This window comes from Protopterus annectens, chromosome 8.part0 (assembly GCF_019279795.1).
Source record: "Protopterus annectens isolate FY-2018-M chromosome 8.part0, PAN1.0, whole genome shotgun sequence".
Lineage (NCBI taxonomy): Eukaryota > Metazoa > Chordata > Ceratodontiformes > Protopteridae > Protopterus > Protopterus annectens.
This window is the reverse complement of record NC_056741.1, coordinates 732,912,266-732,940,193: the sequence shown is the minus strand read 5'-3', so window position 1 is coordinate 732,940,193 and position 27,928 is coordinate 732,912,266. Positions and strand designations below refer to the sequence as shown.

At 42.2% G+C, this 27,928-nt stretch overlaps 1 protein-coding gene across 1 annotated transcript in view; it reads left to right on the top strand.

Moving 5' to 3' along the window:
• GPKOW (G-patch domain and KOW motifs) overlaps positions 1-27,928 on the top strand; it is a 743,201-nt gene that overhangs the window by 104,119 nt on the left and 611,154 nt on the right. Inside the window, exon 2 of the mRNA XM_044080190.1 lies at positions 26,486-26,646. Within this exon, the coding sequence (XP_043936125.1) occupies positions 26,486-26,646 (161 nt within the window). The remainder of the gene's footprint in view (positions 1-26,485; positions 26,647-27,928) is intronic.

The following is a 27,928-nucleotide window of genomic DNA, read 5'->3' as shown; positions in this document are numbered from 1 at the left end:
ATACTATGGAATTCATTCAAATTTATTTGAAAAATAAAAAAAAAAAAACATTTTTGAGGGGAAAAAAAAAACTTTCACTACATTTGGATCTTGTGAGGTCAGCAGATATGTATGGAGTCACATAATTGCAGATCTATACATGTATTCAGTTTCATGTAGGCCCATCTCTCCTCCGGAACGGGGAATATATAATCTTGGTATGCACTGATTTTTATAAATTATTTGGTGAGCATGAAACATCCTTCTTGTTTTCCTATCTAATCTATCCAACACGTTTTGGGGCCAATCAATCACTCCAGAACTGTAAGTTAGGACAGGAAGAGAAAATTGGTTTATAGCATGGATTTTGTTCCTAGATGTCAGTGCGGTTTTCAGGATTAATTTAAGTCTTCTGAAGTATTCCTTACTAAGTTTTATTTGCATTTCTTCGTGTTTTATTGTTGATCCTTCATCAATTCCCAAATATTTATACACTCCTTCTTGCTCAAGTTCTTTTATATCATATTCTTGTCCCAAACTCATGTTTTTCTGGTGTTGCGGTTTTCCTGCTTTAAAGGTAGCTTTTGCACATTTATCAAGATCAAATGACATTCTTGTATCATCTGAAAAAGTTTTGACAACTTGCAATTGTGCTTTCAGTTCCTCATCTGATGAGCCATACAGTTTTAAATCATTGACAAAGGGAAGGTGGGAAGTCTTTACTCTTTGTTGTTTTCTAAGAGCCAGATTATAGACATGGCCTAAGCTGTTGAGTAAACATTTTAATGGATTAAGGGCAAGGCAGAATAGTAACGGTGACAGTCACCCTGGAATTTCCCCCTTTGAATTTTTATCCCTGGGATAACAATTTGTCCTTTATCATGGCTTAATTACAAAGTGGTCTGCCACTGTTTTATGGTCACTGTAATGTAGTCGATCCGTGTGGGGTGTATCTTGTACATTTTTAAGCGCTTTTATCCATGAATGAGGGATACTATCAAATGCTTTTTTGTAGTCAGTCCATGCCATACTTAGATTCTTCCCCTTTTTACAGTTTTCCACTGACTTTATTTAACAGATGGTCCTTTGTTCCATATGACTTTCTTTTATTGCCCTTTTGTTCTACTGCCATAATTGAGTTTTCTTCTAAATGACAATAAACTCTGTCAGCATCAGTTCCCGTGTATAGTTTATACGTCGTCAGAAGGCAAGTTATTGGCCTATAATTTTTAGGGTAGCTTGCAGGTTCACTCTTAAGTAGGAGCATTGTTTTTCCTGTTGTTGGCCATGTTGGTGTTTGTTCTGGGTGCGCATATAAATAGTTCTTGCTCGTGGCTAAATCTTCATGCAGAGATGTTAATACTTATAACCAGAAGTTAGGTACTGCATCTGGGCCTGGGGTTTTCCAATTAGAGGCTTTTCTTAACTTTGTTTCAATCTCTCTAGCTGTTACTTCATCCCATTTCATATCCAATACCTTTAAACTTCTTATTCTTTCTTTTACTTCTGTCAATTTAGCATCTTTCTTATATTCCTCAGCATCTTCATAGATGACTTCTCCAAAATGTATCTATTTCTTCTTTTTTGGCGGTTTCTCAATTCCTTTTACCCTATTTTCCAGTTCTCTATAAAACCTTTTTGAGTCATCAATAAATTGCTTATTTTGCACTTTTCCTTTATATTTATCTTCGAATCGTCCAAGTTTTTCCACCTGTGTTGAAATATTTAGTTTATTTACGATAGTGCATGATAGATCCTGGTCTGTTCTAATATTGCCCATTGCTTTTATCACATCTGTAATTCTTAGTATTTTTGTTGCTCTGTTTCTTCTTCTATAGTCTTCTAACAGTGATGCTTCTTGTCTTACTTGCTTTATAATTTTCTGTAGTCGATCTTTCCATGATGGTATTCAATTTCTCCCCTTCCTTTCCCTCACTACCCTGTGTTCTTGTGGTAGAGCTTTATCAGTTATTAATTTAGCTGCACAGTAATATATCCTTTTTACTTATGTTATGTCGCATGGATCTCTATGAACAGTCCTAAGTACGGTGTTCATTTGTTTTATCAGACTTCTAGGGTTTTATTAACCTTCTGCAGTCTATTTCTTTCATTGATCTTGATATATCTGTCCATGTCTGTTAAATCAAACAATTCTTCTCTTAGCTCAGTTTCTTCCAAACTTCCTGTGGGCATTCTATAGAATATTCTATACCATCTTCCTGTGACATAGTCTCATCAATTTCATTTGGTGCCGTCTGTTGCTCTATCATATGAGAACTCACTGGCCTATCACTCTCCAACACTGAGTGCATCAGTTTCCACAGTTTCCTCTTCCTTCCCTTGCTGTCTGGCTTCAAGTGAACGTTTATACTGGTTTCCTGTGGAACGCTCCAAATGATCTTCATATGGCACCTGACCAATTGCTTCCTGTTCCACTGGTTTCCCCTTAATTTGGATATCTATTACTCTATCCTGTGGTAGTGCTTTCTGAATTAGATTTTTTAACAGTAAATACTTCACTTTGTAGGTACTCTATAACCTCAGTTTCTATTTCTTTAACTTCTCGATTACTAATCTCCTTTTCTACTTTTCCTCTTTGTATTATTTTTTGTATTGTAAAGTTTTCCATGTCTGGATTCCATTGTCTGTATTTCTCTTCAAATGTCTTTGGTGCTGCTCTTTTTGTATTGGTTAGTTTTGCTTTCTCCTTTGCATAAATATTACACCATATTAAATCTTTTTTTCTTTCCCATGTCCATATTTCTTCTTCAGATGTTTCCTGATCTTCCTGTTTCTCCCTGCTTTGGGGACTCGCTCCATCCTGCTGTGATTTTACCTGTGTTAGACCTTCTACATCACATCCTTCACTTTGCAGGCACTCCATAACTTTGTCTTGTGATACACCTGATGTATATGCAGATCATTTCATTTGTACTCTTTATTTAGTAACTTAATAGGTCTGTAGTTTGTATACACCACCATTTTCTCACGTCTTCCAAACAGCTTTTTCTCCTAGATCAGATAGTAAATGATCACAGATGATCACTGTATCTTACCAGAAGCATTTTTAGATTATTTTATTTTAAAATTTGCTAAATCATCACACATTCTAGATGCTATATATGTTTGTCATCAAGAGTGCTGAGAGCCACATTCATATAGTATACAGGAATAAAGCCATGACTGCAGCTCCAGGGATTTGAGTTTGATGAACAGCTTGGGTGAATGTAGGAGCTGGCCAGAATGTATGACAGTGAGTGGATGTTGCTACCTAATCCACACAGAAGGAGGGAGTTGGTTCTGGCTTACCACATAAGTTTGCACTTAGTGGGAGCACTAAATGTTAGCCTAGTGATCAAGCCTACTAGCTGATGTTGTCATATTGCATTCGAACTTTGCTGTGGGGAAGTCAGCATGTGGAGGCATTCTTCAACTCAGGAAACAGCAACAGCAGTGAAGCTCAGAAAAGCTGCTTCAGGGGGTGGAGGGTGCGCTCACTGGGAAAAGTGCAAGCCGCCCTGCAGTCCAATTAAGCTGTCCCTCTCTCTAACATCTGACTCTTTCCAAGGTAGCAGAGATCCAATTGGGATTCATGGGCAGGAAAGAATGGGCCATGGGCCATAAAACTCTTTCGTGTCCCAGGAATGCCCAGCTCCTGCCCCCTCCCCCCAAACAAGTGGGCCAATTGGCTGTAGATATGAGCCATCAAAAAAATAAAAAAGTCGTCAAAAATTATTTTATTCTTTTTTCAGTAAGTGTTTATTTCACAGTGATGTACATGTAGGAATTTTTTTCCCCTTTTGATTTCCAACCCATCAGAAGCTGAGCTGGCAAAAGGCTAACAACTTGCATTGATGTAGAGTATTTCTATATTCCAACAATGCTAGATGATGATTTTTTAATAACTCTTGTTGCTCTGCAGTTGGATTTTCTTAACAGTTGTAGCTCTGCCTTTTGGCCATTTGCCTGAAAATAATTTCTACTCAGTGTGATGCTGAAATTCCCATTGCTCCTAATATTTTGTCATAATCTTACTACATGATGTTCATCGTGTTTCACTGTTGCAGTCATTACAATTGGGTTATCCTGCTGGCAGGCTACCCGCAGTCGGCCTGAATTCCAAAGTCTAGGTCCGGCGTTGGTTGCTGTCGCCTCCTCCCTGACATCAGTGCGCCAGGGGTATAAAAGATGCAGCCAACGCCATTTTCTTCGGTCTTTCTTGCCGCGCGGTGCCCGAAGCAAAAGCAGTTCGCAAGTGCCGGTTGGCCGACTCCTGAGATTTTCATGTTCGAATTTCAGATCTGAAGTCTTCATTTAAAGCTAAGTACCCCGTTGGGGAAACTTTTTTCTTGTTCCAGACCGATGTCAGAAAAAGTTAATAATTGTATTTCAAGCAAATACCTCATAAGGACTTTCATTCCTACTGTATTCCTTGCCTAGGCCCTGACCACGACGTAGCTAATTGTCGGTTCTGTGCTAGATTTAACCAATGCACTATTAAGCGTCAGTACGATTTTGCATTTCACTATTTTGGCAGAAGATTTAATTACACAATGTCGTCGGATAGCCATCCGACTACCGCAATTCACAAGAAACGCAAAGAAAAAGAAAAGGACAAGCATCCGAGGTCCAAAATTGACGACGAGGCTTCTTCTAAGCCAGTCGCCGGTTCGCCAGTTCTCAGTGAGGAGCTTTCGCAGCCCCTGACGCCCGCTACTTTAGAGCCGCAGGCTGCTTCCGACTCCCACGTGGAGCCGACTAGGCCGCTGGAAACTCAAGATGTTGGAACCTTGGAAACTATTCCCTCAGATGGGTCCAGAGCCGCTGAGCAGGCATCGGCTTCTGAGGGTGTTTTCAGGCCTACACAATTATATGTAAAAACAACTTCAGCTTCAAAGGCAAAGACTAAAGCACCTTTAAAGACAAAGAAACAAGTACAACAGACCCATAGACAGGCCTCCATGCCTAAAAAAACAGATGCTCGAAATGGCTGAAGACCTAATTACTTTGATCAGGGGTTTCCATCCCCCTCCTGATAAGAGGCCTAGGCAAGAGACAGAATATGAATCTTCAGATCAGGTTTCCATTTCATCTGATTTCTCTTCTGATCAGGAATGCTCTCTTCCTCCCTATGAGGATTCTGATGCTGAAGACTCTATCCCTTCAGCCTCTCCTCCTGAGGATTATTCTTTTGGGGAAACTCTGCATACCATGAGGGAGCATTTCCACTGGGAGAGTCAAGATTATTCAGAATCTAAGAAAAGGCTCAGAGACTTCCTTTTACTACTTCAGCACAGGCCCCTTGCTATTCCACCTGTGTTAGACATTGTAGATGATGTTTTTTCAGAGTCCAGTCTGACTCCTGACTCTTTGCCTCCAGCTCCTGTTAAGCCAGACAGATACTACAGGGTTCCTGATTCACAAATTTCTCTTTAAAAACCCTGCTGCTGACCCAGAAACTATCTCTCACGGTCCCAAAGGGGTCAAGGCTTCCACTGCAAAAAACCCTACCCCCTCTGACAGGGATTCTAGGGCTCTGGACAGATGGGGAAAAAAGATTTACACTTCTGCTACCTTGGCTATTAGGGCTTTAAATTGTCAATTTCATATGCTTAAATATCAGTAATATATTATGTCACTGCTTAAACAGAAAATGTTGATAAATTCTGAATGTGCAGAAAACAAAGAAATGCAGGATTTATTGCATGCAGCTGAAAAAGTTGGAAAGCATACTTTGCAATGTGGTTTTGATTTTCTGGAGGCCTCCTGCAGGGCCGCTGTTATAGGTTCTGTCATCAAGAGGCATGCTTGGTTAAAGGAACAGAATCTGCCTGATCATGTTAAAGCAAAATTATTAGATGCTCCATTACAGCATGATACCTTGTTTGGTTTTAAAGCAGAGGAGGTGTTGAAAATTGAGGACAAAGCAAAATCTATGCAAACATTCAAGGATTTCTTACAGGTACAGCCTCCAAGATTTAGCAGACAGTGGCCTACAAAGAATTGGTCCTTTCCAGTGTCAGGCCACAAAGGGGCAGATACAGATGCCCTAGAGGCAGATCCCAGCCCCAAGGCATATATAGGTCTAAACAATGGGGTGCTTCTACCTCCAAAAGTGGAGAAGACAAAGCACAGCCATACAGGAAACAGTCCCAATGACTTCCCCCTGCCTGCGCCAAGCACTTATCTTCTGGCAGCACCTTTTGGGGGGAAAGCTAGCGCTTTTTCATCAAAATTGGCACATAACCTAGGACAAATGGGTCTTGAACATAGTGTCACAAGGCTACAAGTTTCACTTTCATACCCTGCCAAGGGCACACGGTTTGCCAGACCTGCCAAAAAATCAATGGGCAGAGGCACAAAAGCAAGTTTCATCCCTCATGGACATGAGGGCCATTCAGCAAGTACCAGAGCAAGAGCAGGGACAAGGATTTTACTCAAGACTGATGTTCATCATGTTTCACTGTTGCAGTCATTACTCTCGGGTTATCCTGCTGGTAGGCTACCCTCAGTCGGCCAGAATTCCAAAGTCTAGGTCCGGCATCGGTTGCTGTTGCCTGTTCCCTGAAGTCAGTGTGCCAGGGGTATAAAAGATGTGGCCGACGCCATTTTCTTCAGTCTTTCTTGCCGCGTGGTGCCCGAAGCAAAAGCAGTTCGCAAATGCCGGTCGGCCGACTCGTGAGATTTTCATATCTGAATTTCAGAACCGAAGTCTTCATTAAAGCTAAGTACCCCGTTGGGGAAACTTTTTTCTTGCTACTTTTTTCTTGCTCCAGACCGATGTCAAAAAAAGTTAACAATTGTATTTCTTGTGGGAAGCAAATACCTCATAAGGATTTTCACTCTTACTGTATTCCTTGCCTAGGCCCTGATCACAACGTTGCTAGCTGTCGGTTTTGTGCTAGATTTCACCAATGCACTATTAAGTGTCGGTTCGATTTTGCATTTCATTACTTTGGCCGAAGATTTAATTATATAATGCCGTCGGAACAGCCGACAACCGGAGTTTACAAAAAACGCAAGGACAAGGAAAAGGATAGGCAACCGAGGTCCAAAACCGACGACGAGGCCTCTGCTAGGCCAGTCGCCGGTTCTCAGTGAGGTGCTTTCGCAGCCCCTGGCACCCGCTACCTCAGAGCCACAGGCCGCTTCCGACTCCCACGTGGAGCAGACTGGGCCTCTGGATACTCAAGGTATTGGACACTCGGAAATCATTCCCTCAGATGGGTCCAGAGCCGCTGAGCAGGCATCGGCTTCTAAGGGTGTCTTCAGACCTACACAACTATATATTAAGCCATCTTCAGCTTCAAAGACAAAGACTAAAGCAGCTCTAAAGACAAAGAAACAAGTACAGCATTCTCCTACTCAGACTTCCATGCCTAAAAAACAGATACTCAAAATGGCCGAAGACCTAATTACTTTGATCAGGGGCTCCCATCCCCCTCCTGGTAAGAGGCCTAGGCAAGAGACAGAGTATGATTCTTCTGATCAGGTTTCTGTTTCATCTGATTCCTCTTCTGAACAGGATTATTCCATGCTTCCCTATGAGGATTCTGATGCTGAAGAATCCATTCCTTCAGCCTCTCCTCCTGAGGATTATTCTTTTGGGGAAACCCTGCATAGCATGAGGGAGCATTTCCACTGGGAGAGCCAAGATTATTCTGAATCTAAGAAAAGGCTCAGAGACTTTCTGCTACTTCCTCAGCACAGACCCCTTGCTATTCCACCTGTTCTAGACATTGTAGATGATGCATTTTCAGAGTCCAGCCTGTCCCCTGACTCTTTACCCCCTGCACCTGCTAAGCCAGACAGATACTACAGGGTCCCGGATTCTCATAAATTCTTATATAAAAACCTCGCTGTTGACCCAGAAACTATATCTCAGGGTCCCAAAGGGGTTAAAGCTTCCACTGCAAAAAACCCTGTCCCCTGTGATAGGGATTCCAGGGCTCTAGACAGATGGGGGAAAAAAGTCTACACTTCTGCTGCCTTGCTGTAAGGGCTTTAAATTGCCAGTTTCATATGCTTAAATATCAGCAATATTTAATGTCGCTGCTTAAACAGAAATTGTTGATAAATACTGAATGTTCAGAGAACAAGGAATTGCAGGATTTATTGCATGCAGCTGAACAAGTGGGAAAGCATACTTTGCAATGTGGTTATGATTCACTGGAGGCCTCTTGCAGGGCCGCTGTTACAGGTTCTGTTATTAGAAGGCATGCTTGGTTAAAGGAACAGAATCTACTTGATCATGTTAAAGCAAAATTATTAGTTGCACCTTTCCAGTGTCAGACAGACCACAAAGAGGCAGATACAGTCGTTCCAGAGGCAGATCTCAGCCCCAAGGCTCATACAGGCCTAAACAATGGGGTGCTCCTACCTCCAAAAGCGGAGAAGACAAATCACAACCTTACAGGAAACAGTCCCAATGACTTTCCTCTGCCAGATCCAAGCACTTTTCTTTTGGCAGCCTCCTTAGTGGGAAAACTAGTACTTTTTTCATCAAATTGGCAAATGGTTACCCAAGACAAATGGGTCCTGAACATAGTGTCCCAAGGCTACAGGTTCCATTTTCACACTCTACCAAGGTCAAAAGGTATGCCAGACCTGCCACACAATCAATGGGCAGAGGCACAAAAACAAATTACAGCCCTCATGGACATGAGAGCCATTCAGCAAGTACCACAACAAGAGCAGGGGCAAGGATTTTACTCCAGACTTTTCCTAGTACCCAGAAAGGACAAAACCTGGAGACCAATACTGGACCTGTCTATACTAAATACGTTTCTGGAAGTTCCAAAATTCAAGATGTTGACTCTACAGCAGCTACTGCCCATGCTGGGCAAGAAGGCTTGGCTCGTAACTTTGGACCTAAAAGAGGCATACCTGCATGTCCCAATCAGACAGTCTTGCAGAAGATACCTCAGATTCATAGCTGGCTCAATGCATTACCAATTCTCTGCACTGCCATTTGGCTTATCTGCTGCGCCCAGGGTCTTCACAAAATGCCTGGCACCAGTAATTGTGTTTTGCAGACAAAGAGGAATTCAAATATATCCCTACTTGGACGACTGCCTAATTCAAGCAGAGAACAAAGACATTATTCTAAAGCATCTAGTGTTTGTAAAAAGATTACTAATTGGCCTAGGGTACACAGTAAACGAAAATAAATCAAAACTAGTGCCCTCTCAAGAGATAATATTCCTGGGTGCAAGCTTAAATACAACTGCCCAGATGGCTTATCTCGTGCCAGACAAACAAAAGCAATTGACTTCTTACTTCAAGAAATTGGCAACAAAAACCCACTTATCTGCAAGGAAAATCCTGCAGGCCTTGGGTTTCTTGGCATCCTGCATTCTACTAATTCCATATGCCAGACTGCATATGAGGAAACTACAATGGTATCTAAAAAGTGTTTGGACTCAGCATTGCCACAGCCTGGAGACAGTAATTGCACTCATTCCCTGCCTGCAACAGGAGTTTCGATGGTGGGCAGAAGTCTGTCACCACAACAAGGATCTGCCATTCAGTTTACCCACAGCCAGACAGACACTGGCAACGGATGCATCAGATTATGCCTGGGGGGCCCATATGACAGGAAAATGTATTCAGGGCACATGGCCTACAAATCAGATGCATCTTCACATCAATCAAAAAGAGATGCTAGCTGTTCAAAATGCCCTGACAGCTTTCAAGGACCTGCTTCATCCAGGACAGCTACTGATAAAGACAGACAATACTACGGTCATGTGGTACATAAACAAGCAGGGAGGTACACAATCCTACCCCCTCTGCAGACAAGCAGTGACCTTATGGGATACAGCATTGGCTTTTCAAGTTCACCTGCAAGCGCAATTCCTGCCAGGAAAAACAAATACTCTGGCAGACGAACTAAGCAGAAACCTCTTGGATCCCCACGAATGGGTAGTTGTATTTAAGCTTGCACCCAGGAATATTATCTCTTGAGAGGGTACTATTTTTGATTTCTTTTTGTTTACTGTGTACCCTAGGCATGTTAGTAATCTTTTTACAAACGCCAGATGCTGTAGTAGAATGTCCTTGTTCTCTGCTTGAAATGAGGCAACGAATGATATCCATTTACTATGTAGTCTCTTGGAATTGGTCTTGTGTAACAATGTGTTTCTGTATGGTAGTACTTACTACTGGCAGAAGTCGTGGGTAGCAATGGGAACTCCATGCACAAATAGTTATGCCAATCTGGTCCTGGCAAGATGGGAAGAGCTATGGAAAGCGGATATTAACAACAAATGGAATAGAAACATAGTTTTCTATAATCGATTTGTGGATGATGTCTTTCTCTTATGGGATGGCGATTTAACCTCCTTGGAACATTTTGTACAATTTTTGACCAACACAACTTCATTTTTGAAGTTTGAAGTGACATCTTCTAGTACGGAGATGGAATTCTTGGATGTTAAGTTAATGTTAGATGACACAGGAAGCATCAATACTAGAATGTATAGGAAACCTGTATGGCACAGTCATTTACTACACAATGCTAGCATGCATCCCAGGCATGTTCTTGACAACATAGTGACTAACCAACTAACTTGAGTGTCCAAGCTCTGCACGAGGGATGAGGATTATAGGGAGGAGCAAATTAAACTTATCAATGACTTTAATAAGAGAGGATACAAAGTCAGAGACACAGACCAATGAAGCAACTACCTTGGAACTACGCTCTCAGAGAGGGGAAGACCCTATTTTTCGGACCAAGGTGAAATAGTTGAGATCAAGCGAAAGGAGGTAAAGTCCAATCTGAGATGCCAGTTAACATATAGTACTGATAATTTTGCTATTCATAATACCATCAGAAAAATTTGGCCAGTGCTAACATCTGACAACAAAATTAGGGAAATTGTTGGAGATCAACCCAGCTTTTCTTTTAAGAACAGGAAAAACTTAAAAAGATTATTATGTTATAAAACAGAAACTGACGCTATTTCTGAAGACAGGAGTTTTCAGATGAACAGGAGAGTTGGTACATTCAGATGTGGAAGTTGCAAGGCATGCTCTCATATAAACATCTCAAATACTTTTACACATCCCCAGACTAAAAGGAACTATAAGTTTGAAGGATTTGCAAACTGTCGGAGTAAGAACATTATCTGTGTGGCAACCTGCAGTCACTGCAAGGCATACTACATAGGGTAAACTAATCAAATGCTCAAGGAACGTATCCTAAAGCACTTATCTGATATAAGCAAAAAAGTTAGCAGCAATGCACTTTATATGCATATTAGTATAAATGACAGTCATTCTTTCAAGTTCATGGCACTAACTAGGCTTCATGAAACACCAAGAGGTGGGGATTTAGTAAACCGAACAGAAACTGAAGAGATGAAGTGGATAATGAATTTGCAGTCAGATCAGTCACCAGGCCTGAATGCATTTGTCCCTTTAAAACCTGCACTAAAAGTGAAAGCTCTTCAGCACTCAAAATGACATAATTAGAAGTGTGTGTATGCTGCTATGGTTACTAAATGCATCTAAGTGAGTGAACACTGGGAAATGAAGGTATTTAAGAGGAAGTTTCACTGGCAAACATTTAGGACTTGAAAAAGGTATTATACCGAAAGCGCTTATCCGGTTTATGAGCCAGTGTGTTTTATTTTATCTTATCGTATATTTTATTAAAGTTTTCGATTTTCAAGTGTTTTTAAGTGGAATTGGTGGCAGAACCATTTGTTTTTGGAATTTAATAATGTACAGAATTGTATATCCATTTTGAGAACATATAAGTTAGTTATGATTGAAGAAACTAGATCAGTTCTTTGTAGTACTTGTAATACATTGCAGCATCTAAAGCTCCAAGTTACGAGGAGAAACATTTTGGCTTCCAAAACATTTTAAATCTTTGAAAGCTGTAACAAACTTAGCACTGACACAGGTACTGCGGACAGAAGAAAAGTGTAACTTTGATTAGCCATCAGCTTTAAAATCTGATAAGACACTACACTCTGTGACACATTTTTATGGTGATACAAAGTATGTTACAGCCTTCAAAGATTCTTCTGACACTTTCCTGTGGTGGCTGCTTTATGTAGTGCAACACGAGAGCTGATCTTGGCAGCTTTCAAAGGTGCATATCAGAGTTTTATGCTCCTTTTTGCATCTTTTCATATCGTGATTTCAGTTTCAGAGAATAATCTGTATGCTGCACATACTCCTTAGCTTGTGTAACACTATTTGTTTTAAGTAATATATCGCACCTCACACCATCCTTGACCTCAGCTGCTTTACTAACACACACAGGGTGGTTGCGGTGGTGCAGCGGTTCGCGTTGTCACCTCACAGCAAGAGGTTCTCCAGTTCGATTCTCCACTGGGTTGCCTTCTGTGCAGAGTCTGCATGTCCTCCCTGCGGTCACGTGGGTTTCCTCCTGGTGCTCCGGTTTCCTCCCACATTCCAAAAGACATGCAGTAGGTGGATTGGAGACACTAAATTGGCTGTAGGTGAGTGTGTGTGTGTGCAAGTGAGTAGTATGAATGAATTACTGCAGCAGGGCTAGCCACTCGACGGTGTAATCCGTGGCTGGAGTGATTGTGACTGCTGAAGTGACACCCCTTCCCCATGTGCGAAATGGGAAAAGGGGTTGAGGATGGATAGATGGACATAGTAGTGAGCACTGTTTCATGCATTGTTTCCCCTTGCTTTAATCCCTAGATAGGCATTTATATGCCAAGATATAGAGCACAAAAGATAATGCATGTTGTGTTGGCAGTTGAAAAGTTTCTTGCCAGCAGTGCAAGACAAAATCCGCTTTTCATTGTGCTGTTTCTAAGGAAGGAACATATGTTAGTGTGACACACCCAATGTTTCCATTCTCAAAGAGGATAATGTGTAGAATGTGACACAATTCCCTGAGTTACAATGTTTTTTTCTTGAGGGAAGGAGACTCTGATTAGCTGGTTTAATGGCTACATGAAGAAGCATAAGGTGTTAGTTGAGCAAAGAATTGGCTGTTTTTACTATTGTCATGTCGGTCAGAGTATACTAATGTTCAGCATTTGCTGAACAGTTGGATAGTTGTAGCAGACCTAAACTGCAATGTAATCTGCACTCAACATAGTATGAATAGATCGGTTGTTCAACGTGCCATCTGTCTAACTGTATGTAATCATTGAGAGTAGTAATGTCTGTAGTAAAAAATCAGACAGGAATTAACTAATAAAATATCAAAACTTTGATATAGTTTAGAAACATTAAAAAAAAAATAGTAATATTGACAGTGTAAGCATGTCCAGGAAAGTGTAATTAGTTGTATAGCAAAGATGCTGACGTTTTCTTCTTAGTAGCTTTTATGCATAACTGTGTACAACATACAGAAAATTTTGTATCAAATGCTTCTCAGCTGGGTGCCTTCTCTCTGGAGTCTCCAGTATCTGTATTGGTTTAGTTGGGTGCAGTAGTTTTCTGCTCAGGAATCATTCTTATGCACAACAATTGAAAACCACTTGCGTCAGTCTTGCAAAGTTGTAATTTTTTTTTTAGTGAAGGATGCACGATTATATGGGTATATGTCATATGATCGACTTTTCGGAAACTTGAAAAAACTATCGAAGAGACCATATGATTGACTTCATGAAAACTCAAACATAAAAGAAAAAAAAATTATGTTTTTACAGGGGGGCAACCCCAGTCCAACCCCACACCCCCTGCAAATTACATATATCAACTCCAAGATCACACTACAGTGAGGAAAAGGGTAAATTTCCTGATCCTCGCTGTACTGCAATCTCCATTTAAAAGCTTTGAGTTTTCAGAAACTTGATTTTATATCGTCTTAACCATATGGAGTTAGAGTTTCTAAAAATTTGATCCACTGAAAGAGAACCTCTGATTATACTGTTATTCATCTGGAGGATGGCAACAACTGGAAGCTAAATGCTAAGGAGGGCTACTGCTAGCAGTCTGTGTATCCAACTCCCAAAGTAATTTTTTTTTTCTTGTAGGAGTGTGCCCAGTTTCTACACGCACTGGTGTCTCCTAATAGTTTCACACATTCAGCAGTCTGTAGAACATAAACCCCCAGTTGTGAATTTTTCTGAGAGGGGTGTTCCTGGATATATTGTTACACATCTAGTAATGTGTCTTGTATAAAAGGTAATATCTGTTGCACATTTTAGGTGTGCACAGCCAACTAATATGTTATTTGAAGAAAACTGAGAACTTCAGAAATATTTAAACATATGCTTGCTTTATTCTCGAATGGAAAATAGTCATTGAGCAAACAACCCCTTACAAAATAAATAGCTTATATTGTTTATTTTACACTATTGCACATATAACAATAACATAAAGGTCCAACTAAGACACAAAAATTCTTCATCCATGTGTTGTGGAGTAGGTGTTGCATAGGACAGTCTTGAATATATACCTGGTCAAAATGTGCACTCCTTGACAAGGTATTGTAATCTGCACTGCCAGTTCAGAGAGAGAGTGGACTTCAGCACAGCTGTGTTGCAGGGGGCTCTGTAGCCGTCTGTCTTCTGAATTATTGTGGGAAATATTTGAGATATTGCCAAAACTCTTTATTACAACTCAAGTGCTTCTTTTGAATTGAAATAGTATGGTTGCATTACATACTCCGCATAATGGTAGGCCTTAAAGGGAGATGTCATTTGGACAGTAAGACGACCTGCTGTCTCTCCCTCTGATGCTGTATTTGCTTCAGGAGCTCGTCAGTTTTTGACTGTTTTTATATATAATTTGGAAGTGGATATGTTTTTTGTCTATAGCTGGGTTTGACTTTTTAGTGTAACATGTAAAATGGTTAAAGGGGTGGCCGCGGTGGTGCAGCAGTTAGTGTTGCCGCTTCACACCAAGAGGTTCTCCAGTTCGATCCTCGGCTGGGGGTGCCTTCTGTGCAGAGTCTGCATGTCCTCCCTGTGGTTGCGTGGGTTTCCTCCGGGTTTTACTGTTTCCTCCCACATCCCAAAGACATGTTGTAGGTGGATTGGACACTCTAAATTGGCCCTAGGTGTGAGTGCGTGCATGTGTGCGCCTTCTGTGGTAGGTTGGGCACTGGGCTGGCAACTCGACACCGTAAAAACTCCACTGCCAATCATGAGTGGATAGATGATTTGCTGTGGTGACTCCCTGACCGGGAAAAAGCTGAAAGAAGACGACGAAGATATAGAATGGTTAAAGATGATAATGTTTAGCTTCATGTTTACTACTAGATGAAACCTTTCCTACTTAGAAAAAAATGTTAGCTGGTGCAAGGTATGCACTGTCCAATTTAGAGGCACACCAACCAGAGAGTCCTGTGTTGGATTAGACATTGAGGAAGAGACTGCTAAAGAAAACTAGCTGTCATCCATTGGGTAAAGAACAAGGTCAGAAGTGAAATAATACCTTCTATATTGCTCCCTCCTGTAGGGTCTGCTGTTATGGCAAGTAACTTGTACCGATAGATTTTACTTCACCCAACTTTATTGCTATTTAAACCATCAATATTAACATGCTTTTATGGTCTGATGTTCTTAGTGTTTCACTGTTGCAGTCATTACATTTGGGTAATCTGCTGGCAGGTTGCCCTTAGTCAGCCTGAATAACAAAGTCTTGGGTCCTGCGTCGGTTGCTGTCTTAACTATCCTGAAATGTCGTCGGTTAGCAATCCGACTACCGGAATTCACAAAAAACGCAAGGAAAAATACAGAGACAGACTGTTGAGGTCCAAAACCGATGACAAAGCTTCTCCTAAGCCAGTCACCGGTTCACCGGTACTCAGTGAGGCGCTATCGCAGCCCCTGATGCCCGCTACTTTTGAGTCGCAGGCCTCTACCGAGACCCATTTGGAGTCTGGTATGCCGTGAGATTCTGCAAGTATTGAATCCGTGGATGTCTCTCCCTTGAATGGGTCCGGAGCCGCTGAGCAGGCACTGGCTTCTGAGGGTGTTTTCAGGCCTCAACATTTGTATATTAAACAGACGCCATCATCAAAAACAAGGCCAACATCTACTTCTATGGCTAAAAAAACGATGCATGAGCCATGTGCTCAGGCCCCTATGCCTAAAAAACAAATGATCAAAATGGCTGAGGATTTAATTACCTTGCTCAGGGGTTCCCAACCCCCCCCCCCCCCCTGCTGAGAGGCCTAGGCAAGGCACTGATTATGAATCTTCAGATCAGGTTTCCATTTCTTCTTAAGGAACTGATTATGAATCTTCAGATCTGGTTTCCATTTCTTCTGATTCCTCTTCTGATCAGGAATTTTTTATTCCACCTTATGAGGACTCTGATGCAGAGGAATCCATCCCTTCTGCCTCTCCTCCTGAGGATTACTCTTTTGGAGAGACTTTGCATACTTTAAGGGAACATTTTCACTGGGAGAGTCAGGACTTCTCTGAATCCAAAAAGAGGCTTAGGGATTTTCTTCTTCTTCCTCAGCATAGGCCTTTGGTAAAACCTCCTGTGTTGGACATTGTTGATGTGTTCTCAGAGTCAAGCATGGCTCCTGATTCCCTGCCTTCAGCTCCTAGTAAGCCAGACAGATATTGCAGGGTTCCTGACTCCCACAAATTTCTTTTCAAAAATCCTGCTGCTGACCCTGGAACTATTTCTGAGGGTCCCAAGGGTGTTAAGGCTTCTACAGCCAAAAATCCTACCCCTTCTGATAGAGACTCCAGGGCGCTAGATAGATGGGGAAAAAAGATTTATACGTCTGCAACCTTGGCAATCAGGGCTTTAAACTGTCAGTTTCATATGCTTAAATATCAACAGCATGTTATGGGCTTACTGAAACGGAAAATTATGTTGATTTCTGATTGTGTGGAAAATAAAGATTTACAGGATTTGTTGCATTCAGCAGAACAGGTTGGAAAGCATACTTTGCAATGTGGTTTTGATTCCTAGGAGGCCTCTTGCACGGCCGCCGTAACTGGATCTGTGATAAGAAGGCATGCCTGGCTCAAGGAGCAAAATCTGCCTAATCATGTTAAAGCTAAATTGTTGGATGCCCCTTTGCAGCATGATGCTCCATTTGGTAATAAGGCAGAAGAGTTTTTAAAGAAAATGGAAGACAAAGCTAAATCTATGTAAACTGTAAAAGATTTCTTGCAAGTGCAGCCACCCAGGTTCAGTAGACACTGGCCTACTAAGAATTGGTCCTTTACTGTGTCCAACAGAGCCGTTCAGGGCAAACCCAGACACTCCAAAGGCTCCAGATTTCAATCACAAGGATCTTACAGGTCAAAACAATGGGGTGCCCCCACCTCCAAATCAGGAGGTAACAAAGCACAACCTTACAGTAAACAGTCTCAATGACTTCCCTCTGCCATCTCCGAGCACTTATCTTTTGACAGCCCTCTTGGGGGGAAAACTAGCACTTCATGCTCAAAATTGGCATTTAATTACCCAGGACAAGTGGGTATTAAACATAGTATCCCAGGGAACAGATTTCATTTCCACACATTGCCAATTCCAAACGGATGGCCAGATCTGCCAACAAACCAGTGGGTAGAGGCCCAGAAACAAGTCATGTCCCTCATAGATATGGGGGCTATTCAACCAGTGCCAGAAAAGGAAAAAGGACAAAGATTTTATTCAAGACTTTTCCTGGTACCCAGAAAAGACAAAACATGGCGTCCAATTCTGGACTCGTCAATTCTAAATACGTTCCTGGACATTCCAAAATTCAAAATGCTGACTTTACAACACTATGCTAGGCAGGAATGTCTGGTTGGTAACTCTAGACTTAAAGGAGGCATACCTGCATATCCCAGTAAGGGAATCTTGCAGAAGATACCTCCGCTTCAAAGCAGGCTTTTTGCATTACTAATTCTCTGCACTGCCCTTTAGCTTATCTACTGCACCCAGGGTCTTTACAAAGTGCCTGGCACCAGTAATTGCATTTTGCAGACAAATAAACATTCACATTTATCCATATATGGACAATTGTCACATTCAGGCAGAGGACAAGGACACTCTTCTTCAACATCTGGCATTTGTAAAAAGGCTTCTAGCATGCCTAGGGTACACCATAAATGAAAAGAAATCACAACTAGTACCCTCTCAAATAATTACATTCCTGGGTGCAAGCTTGAATACAACTGCCCAGATAGCTTACCTCATGCCAGACAAACAAATTCAATTGACAACATACTTCAAACAAGTGGCAACAAAAACCCAGCTGTCTGCAAGACAAATTCTGCAGGCTTTGGGGTTCATGGCATCCTGCATTCTACTAATTCCATATGCGAGACTGCATATGAGGAAACTTCAATGGTACCTAAAAAGCTTATGGAGCCAACATTGTCACAGCCTGGAAACAATGATTCCTCTCGTTCCCTGCCTGCAACAGGAGTTTCTTTGGTGGGCAGAGGCATGTCACCAAAACAAGGGACTGTCATTCATTCTACCCCCTGCCACCCAAACCCTAACTACAGACGCATCAGACTATGCTTGGGGGGGGGCCCATCTGGCAGGGAGATGCATTCAGGGCAAATGGAGCTGAAACCAAATGCATCAACATATCAACCAGAAAGAAATGCTAGCTGTACAGAATGCTCTGACAGCCTTCAAGGACTTCCTTCATCCAGGACAACTACTGATAAAGACGGACAACACCACAGTTATGTGGTACATAAACAAGCAACAAGCACGAGGGTACCCACTCCTACCCCATTTGCAGACTAGCCATGGCCTTGTGGAACACAGCCTTGACTTACCAAATACATATTCAAGCTCAATTCCTGCCAGGAAAGCAAAATACTCTGGCAGACGACCTAAGCAGAAATCTTATGGACCCGCACGAATGGAAACTGGATCCACAAATCTTCAACATGTTAACACAAAAATGGGGGAGCCCAGACATAGTTTTGGGGAGAGGCAAATAGATCTGTCAGTTGGACAAATTCTGCACAAGAACTCATCACTACAAAGCATGGAAAGTGGATGCTCTATCCTTCAGCTGGAAAAGCCTATCAGCTGGAAAAGCCTATCAGTCTATGCCTTTCCCCCTTTGCCTCTACTCTCCAAGGTCTTACTAAAAGTCAGACAGGAAAAACCAAAAATGATTCTAATTGCTCCAGACTGTCCTCGCCAACACTGGTACCCGCTTCTAAGGAATATGTCACACCTTCCTCCATGGTACTTGCCTCAAACACCTCGCCTATTGTCTCTGCAGAACTATCAAATTCTGCACACTCATCTCCAAACTCTGAATCTTGCAGCATGGCTAATCAACTATTTTCACCAACCACATCTCTCAGTAAACCTGTGATGGATGTCATTTTGGAGCCCAGAAGGCCTAGTACTAGAAAATCTTATGCTGATAAATGGAAGAGATTCTGTGCTTGGAACCAAGCACAAGGAATAGACACAGCAAAGTCCAATATTCCTCATATTTTGCAATACTTAACTGAGATGCTTCACAAGGGCCTATCTTTTTCTTCAATAAAAATCCATGCCTCTGCCATCTCGGCTCATTACAACACAGAGCCTCCCCTCTTTTCTCATCCCCTGCTAAAACAGTATCTCAGAGGGGCCAAAAATTTAAGGCCTCCCAGGAGAGCACCAACTCCTGCATGGGACCTCAGTTTTGTGCTGGAAAAACTCACCCTACCTCCTTTTGAACCAGCAGCTACTGCGGATATAAAATTTCTTTCTTGGAAGACAGCCTTTCTTTTGGCAGTCACTTCAGCTACAAGGGTTTCAAAACTACAGGCTCTCATGACAGTGGAGCCTTTCATTATATTTTACCCGGACAGGGTGGCCCTCAGGACCAATCCTTCTTTATGCCTAAGGTGGTATCCAGTGTGGCTCTTAACCAGACCATTCACCTGTCAACTTTTTTCCCAAATCCGCAGAACAAGGGGGAGTGGATTCTGCATTCATTGGATGTACACAAACAACTAAGATTCTACTTAAACAGGACAAAATCTGTAAGAAAGTCTGAGCAACTACTGGTGGCATTTGCTGCAGGATCAGAGGGGAAGGCTATATCGAAGCAGACTATTTCTAAATGGATAAGCCATTGCATTCGTTTTTGCTACTTGCATCATGGTAAACCTGTGCCCAAGGGGATCGGATCCCATTCCACCAGGGCTGCCTCTACTACAGCAGCTTTTCTCAGAGGGGATCCTACCAGAGACATTCTAGAAGCTGCTACTTGGAGCTCAGTTCATACGTTCACAAATCATTACCATTTACCTCTCTTTTCTAAATCCAGGTCAGGCTTTGCCACTGCAGTCCTGAAGGGCCTTATAGCTGCCCCTAATGCTGTTTAATTCCATCCTCCCATCCATAGCTTTGGGATTCTACCCAAATGTAATGACTACAACAGTGAAACACGAAGAACATAGTGCAGTTGTGTAAACTTACCATAAATGTAGATGTTCGAGTGTATTCACTGTTGCAGTCCGGGTTACCCACCCGCCAGCCCCCTTTCTATACCTTTTCTTTCCTTCACTATGCTCAAAAGCCTTTGTGGTGTATTTGCTTCTAGTTGAAGGTAAATTTTATGTGTTCTAAAGTGCTTTTATATATTTATAGTTTTTATATATATATATATATATATATATATATATATATATATATATATATATATTTTTTTTTTTTTTTGCTCCCCATTTGGGGGGCACCTGACATCTAGGGCAAGAAAAACTGATTAGAATGGCGTTGGCTGCATGTTTTATACCCCTAATGACCTGACGTCATGGAAGAGGAGACAGCAACCGATGCAGGACCCATGACTTTGTTATTCAGGCCGACTGAGGGCAACCTGCCAGCAGATTACCCAAATGTAATGAGTGCAACAGTGAATACACTCAAACATCTACATTTATGGTAAGTGTACACAACTGTACTTTTTGTAGTCTGTGTGTGTGTAACATTCCAAAGTGATGTGATAGTTTGAAAGTCATATTTTATGTTAGAAATGCAGGCCGGAATCTGCAGTTCTTTACAGTCTGTGGATACAGGATGTTCATCGTGCATACAGCTGCAGTCATAACTGATGGGTTCTCCTGCCGTCAGGTGGGTTCTCGGTCAGCCGAATTCCAAAGTCTAGGTCCGGCATCGGTTGTCATCACTTCTTCCCTGATGTCAGTGCTACAGGGGTATAAAGGAACCAGCTGACGCCATTTTCTTCAGTCTTTCTTGCCGCGTGGTGCCCAAAGCAGAAGCAGTTCGCAAGTGCCGGTCGGCCAGCTCCTGAAATTACGAAATTTGGAAACCGAAGTTTTCTTAAAAGCCAAGTACCCCGTTGGGGAAACTTTTCTTGCCTCAGACCGATTGTATTTCTTGTGGGAAGCAAATACCGCATAAGGATTTCCATTCCCTCTGTATACCTTGTTTAGGCCCAGACCACGATGTCTCGGTCTGTCGCTTTTGTGCTACATTCAACAAACGCACTATTAAGCGTCGGGCGGAGTTCGCCCAGCATTATTTTGGGAAAGCATTTAACTATACTATGTCGTCGGATACTCCGACTCCGGTTTTGTCTAAAAAACGCAAAGACAAGGACCGACACACGAGGTCCGCGGCCTCTACCGACACCACGCCAAAGCCGACTACACGTGGTCCGGTTCTCAGTGAGGCGCCTACGCAGCCCCTGATTACCGACGACACTTCTTTGATGGTGTCTCCTGTACCCGAGGTCGCAGGCTCCTCGGCCCATACCCAGACTACAGATACCGAAGCCACTCTTGGCGTTGAAACTCAGAATGTGGACAGGTCCACCTCCACTCAAGGTGTCTTCAGACCTTCCTCTTCTTTCTCCATCAAGGCTTTCACAAAGTCTAAAGCATCCTTGCACCCTAAGAGACCAGCTACACAGGGCCCATCTACAGGCCCCATGCCTAAGAAACAGATGCTTAAAATGGCTGAGGATTTAATTACTCTAATCAGAGGTTCTCTGCCCCCACCGGACAAAAGGCCCAGAGTGGAGGAAGATTCCCCCTTCTCTGACCAGGGCTCCATTATTTCAGAGCACTCTGATGATGAGGAACATTCTTACTCCCCTTTTGAAGACTCTGATGCGGAGGAGTCCATCCCTTCTGTATCCCCCCCTGAGGACTACTCATTTGGGGAAACTTTGCATACCTTAAGGGAACACTTCCACAGGGAAGGCCAGGATTATTCAGATTCCAAGAAAAGGCTCAGGGAATTTCTCTTGTTACCTCAGCATAGGCCTCTGGCTATACCTCCTGTCTTGGACATACTAGATGATGTTTACTCGGAGGCCTGCCTTAACCCGGACTCTCTACCCCCAGCCCCAGTTAAGCCTGACAGGTACTACAGGGTTCCTGACTCACGCCAATTTCTTTACAAAAGCCATGCTACTGACCCAGAAACCACCTCACAGGGCCCCAAGGGAGTTAAGGCCTCCATTGCAAAAAATCCATTGCCCTCCGAGAGAGATTCCAGATCCTTAGAAAGGCGGGGAAAAAAGGTATATACCTCGGCTACCTTATCCATGAGGGCCTTAAACTGTCAGTTTCATATGCTAAAATGCCAACAGTTTTTGTTATCACAATTGAGTAAAATGTCACAACCTGAACAACCAGACTTGAAAGAGTTGCAGGATTTGATGCGTAGTGCAGAACAAGTGGGTAAGCATACCTTACAATGTGGTTTTGATGCTCTAGAGGCCTCATGTAGAGCTGCTGTTACAGGATCAGTTATACGTAGGCATGTCTGGCTCAAGGAACAAGCCTTGCCTGATCATGTCAAAGCTAAATTACTAGATGCCCCACTTCAAAAGGATGTACTATTTGGTGCTAATGCTGAGGAGGTATTAAGGAAAATGGAGGAAAAGGCTAAATCAATGCAAACTGTGAAAGAATTTCTACAGGTTCAGCCTCCACGTTTTAGTAGAAATTGGCCTTCCAAAAACTGGTCCTTTCCTGCCACAGACAGACCCCAAAGAGGCAGATACAGGCACCCGAGGGGCAGAGGACAATCCCAAGGATCGTATAGAGGCAGACAATGGCAAGCCCCTACACAAAGAGGTGGTGAGGACAACTCACAATCTTTCAGAAAGCAAACCCAATGACTTTCCCCTTTGCATGCCAACCAGGTTTCAAATGGCAACCCCCTTAGGAGGAAAGCTGGCATTATTTTCAAAAAACTGGCATGTTGTCACAAAGGACAAATTGATCCTGGACATTATAAACAGAGGCTACAAATTCCATTTTCACACCCTTCCAAAAATGAGAGGCATGCCAAACCTGCCACACAATCAAAGGGCAGAGGCATAAAAACAAATTACAGATCTCATAAACATGAAAGCTATTCAAGAGGTACCTACGCACAAGCAAGGTCAAGGTTTTTATTCCAGGCTATTTCTGGTGCCAAGGAAGGGAAAAGATTGGAGACCTATTTTGGATCTATCTGTCCTAAACACATTTCTACTCGTACCAAAATTCAAGATGCTCACTCTACAGCAACTTCTTCCCATGCTGGGCAAGGAGTCTTGGCTTGTAACATTGGACCTCAAGGAGGCATACCTGCATGTCCCAATCAGACAAAATTGCAGAAGGTACCTCAGATTTCTTGCAGGTTCAACCCATTATCACTTCTCTGCATTGCCCTTTGGCTTATCTACTGCGCCCAGAGTATTCACGAAATGCCTGGCATCAGTAATTGCATACTGCAGACTTCAAGGGATACAAATATACCCCTATTTGGACGACTGCCTGATCCAAGCGGACAGCAAGCATATTCTTCTGAAACATCTGGCTTATGTAATAATGTCATTGAAATCTCTGGGATACACAGTCAACAAAAAGAAATCAAGGCTAATACCCTCTCAGAAGATCATTTTCCTGGGTGCCAATTTGGACACAAACACCCAGATGGCCTACCTCACGTCAGAGAAGCAGGGGCAACTAATACAATATTTCAGAACACTAGCAAATTGCACCAGGCTGACTGCAAGGAAAATCCTGCAGGCTCTGGGGTTCATGGCATCTTGCATCTTACTAATCCCATGTGCAAAGCTGCACATGAGGAAACTACAATGGTACCTGAAAAACATATGGTCTCAGCACAGCCACAGTTTGGAAACAATAAATACCACTAATTCCATGTCTGCAAAAAGAATTTCTGTGGTGGGCTCAAGCATGTCAGTCAAACACAGGTCTTCCATTCAGCAAGCCTCAAGCAAATCAAGTCATCACAACAGACGCCTCGGACTACGCCTGGGGGGCGCACATGACAGATCGGTGCATTCAGGGCAAATGGTCCCAAAAAGAAAAGCACCTTCACATCAATCAAAAAGAAATGCTAGCAGTAATAAATGCTATTATAGCTTTCAAGGACCTTCTACAACCAGGTCAAGTATTGATAAGAACGGACAACACCACAGTTATGTGGTACATAAACAAACAGGGAGGAACACATTCTTACCCCCTATGCAGACTGGCCATGTCACTTTGGAACATGGCCATGGACTTACAAATGGAATTACAAGCACAGTACTTGCTAGGCAAGGAAAACACGCTGGCAGACAACCTAAGCAGGAATATGACAGATCCACACGAATGGAAATTGCATCCAAAAGTTTTTACAGAAATAATCCAAGAATGGGGAAGGCCAGACATAGATCTCTTTGCCTCCCACAAAAATCATCAACTAACAAAATTCTGCTCAAGGATCTTCCATCCAAAGGCCTGGAGAGTGGACGCTCTTTCTTTCAGTTGGACATCAATGACAGTTTATGCCTTCCCTCCTCTTCCTCTGTTGCCCAAAGTTCTATTAAAGACCAAAGCAGACAGACCAAAGATGATTCTCATTGCTCCGGACTGGCCAAGGCAACACTGGTACCCACTCCTGAGGAGCCTGACGCATTCCCCTCCATGGACCCTGCCTCTAATGCCTCTTCTTCTGACTCAGCACAGTTACAAAACTCTTCACAGCCAGCTAGAAAAGCTTACTCCGCAAAATGGAAACGTTTTTGTGTCTGGAATGAGAAAAAGGGGCAGGATCCTGGAAAACTGAATTTACCTCAAATACTACAATATTTGGCTGAACTGCTAAGCAGTGGACTTTCTTTCTCCTCCATCAAAATACATGCCTCAGCCATTTCGGCAGAATACAACACTGATCCACCTTTATTCTCTCACCCTCTCTTAAGACAGTTCCTCAGAGGGGCTAAGAATTTAAGGCCTCCAAGGAAACAACCAATACCTGCTTGGGATCTTAATTTCATTCTGGAAAAATTGACCTTGCCTCCTTTTGAGCCAGCTGCCTCATCAGATTTGCAATATTTGTCCTGGAAAACAGCTTTCCTTCTGGCTATAACCTCAGCTCGTAGAGTTTCAGAACTACAGGCTCTCATGGCTGTCCAGCCTTTTATCATCTTCCATCAGGACAGAGTTTCCTTACGAACCAACCCGTCCTTTATGCCTAAAGTGGTATCCAGGGTAGCTTCAGGCCATACATTTACCTACTTTTTATCCCAATCCTCAAAACAAACGGGAGAGATTACTACATTCCTTGGACATCCACAGGCAGCTGCATTATTATTTGGACAGAACAAAGCCTTTCAGAAAATCAGAACAGCTCTTTGTGGCCTATGCGGTAGGAGCTCAAGGGAAGCCAGTTTCCAAACAGACAATCTCAAAATGGATAACCCGCTGCATACGTTTTTGCTATTCCTTTCATGGCAAAACTGTTCCTACAGGCATTAGAACTCATTCCACCAGGGCCACAGCCACCTCTGCATCCTTCCTCAGAGGAGTTCCTACCAAGGATATTTTGGAAGCAGCCACTTGGAGTTCTGTGCATACCTTCTCCAAGCACTACAACCTACCATTATACTCCAAATATAGAGCAGGCTTTGCCACTGCAGTCTTGCAGGGCATTTTGGCTCATCCTAGTTCCAACTAGTGCCTACCACCCCTTTCTTAGCTTTGGGATTCTACCCATCTGTTATGACTGCAGCTGTATGCACGATGAACATAGTACAGTTTTGTACCTACCATAAATGTAGATGTTCGAGTGCTAATACAGCTGCAGTCCAGGTTTCCCTCCCTCCTTCCCCTCTTGGGACAGGCCTATAGGCTAACACATCCTCATACAACCTGATTGGGGTTTTCATTTATGATGTATTTGCTTGCAACTACTGTATTTTGATTATATAGCACTGCATTATCACACTAATTTATTATTGCCTTCCTTCTGGGGGCACCTGACATCTGGGGCAAGAAAAACTGAAGAAAATGGCGTCTGCTGGTTCCTTTATACCCCTGTCGCACTGACGTCAGGGAAGAAGCGACGACAACCGACGCCGGATCTAGACTTTGGAATTAGGACGACCGAGGACCCGCCTGACGGCAGGAGAACCCATCTGTTATGACTGCAGCTGTATTAGCACTCAAACATCTACATTTATGGTAGGTACAAAACTGTACTTTATATGGTTCATTTGAAAGACTGTTTGTCTGCTCTTTTTTATTGTAGAGAGAAGACTATGTGCACAGTGCCACCAGATGATAGTATTAATGGCATTTTTTTCATTTTTTTTTCTTAATAGTGTTAACCCTGTGGAAAAGCCCAAAGAATTGGTGATCCCCTTAATCCAGAAAAACAGATGGAAAAAGAAAGGATCAGATGACAGACAAAAGGAAAGAACATCTGAGAAAGAACAAGAGGAAGACCATGTGGTTTCACAGGCTATCCAGGAATTAATAGACGGTAAGCATAGTACAAGCCTTTAGATAAGTACCGTCATTGATTTAAGTAAATGTAATGGAAACAATTAGGGTACCGCAAGAAATATTAACAATATCAATATCTCTTGTTGTATTTTGTCCCTTTTCTTACCCGCTTGACTTTCATTAGGTATCGCACCTTACCAGATAGGAACTTTCCATTTTCCAGTGTCTAGACTAGTTGTCTGTCATTCATAGGTTACCCTTCTGGTTTCACTTTATGGTTATTAAAGGAGGATTGCTGAGACTTAACAAATGAAAGTGCATTAACACATAACTTTGGCTGAGGTACAGGAGCAGTTTATTCCTCTCAACACAATACTTAACAAGTAACCAGGTTATGGGTGAAACAAAAGAGTGCCTCAGCTTACCCCCACACCAGAGCTCAGTTGAACTGCCGTTGAAGCTTTCAGAAACTAAGAAGGTTTTGTGTGTGTGTGTGTGTGTGTGTGTGTGTGTGTGTGTGTGTGTGTGTGTGTGTGTGTGTGTGTATATATATATATATATATATATATATGTATATATAAAATATATATATATATATATATATATATATATATATATATATATATATTTATATATATATATATATATATATATATATATATATATATATATATATATATATATATATTATATATATATATATATATATAAATAACTATTTTTATTTTTTTTTTTGGGGGGGGCTAAGACTTCAGTAATACCAGCCTGGCTCCCAGTGCTCTTCATCAATGCCAGGTCTACCAACATCCACTTGCCTTCCCCCTGGCCCTTGGACGCTCCAGTGTTGGTGGGGCTGGTCGTAATCTTAACAGCACCCTGAAGGCTCGAACGTCTGTGTTCCCATCTTTTGTGTTTTATTTTATTTATTTGCTTGCTTTACATGCCCTGTCAGTGATATGGAACCACTTGAAGATATGTTCAGACTAGACCTGTATGATCCACACTTGTCCAATAATGTTTATATAGGGCACATGGTTTCCTTATCTGTGCAACATTGCATTTTGTTTGTTTCCAAGTCATCTATTCCATCATTTCAGATTATCATTGTCTTCCTAACAGGATTTGTACCATAATTTCATTTATTTATTTATATATTTATTTTACTAATTAATATAGACAAAACACCCCTCTTTCATTAAGACACAATAGTATGCATGGGGGGAGCATGACATTTCTCCTTTCTGAAGGAATATTGTGCACTGTCATGTGGTCACATGTTTTAGATATCGTACTACTCTTTTTATAAACTAAAGTCTTCA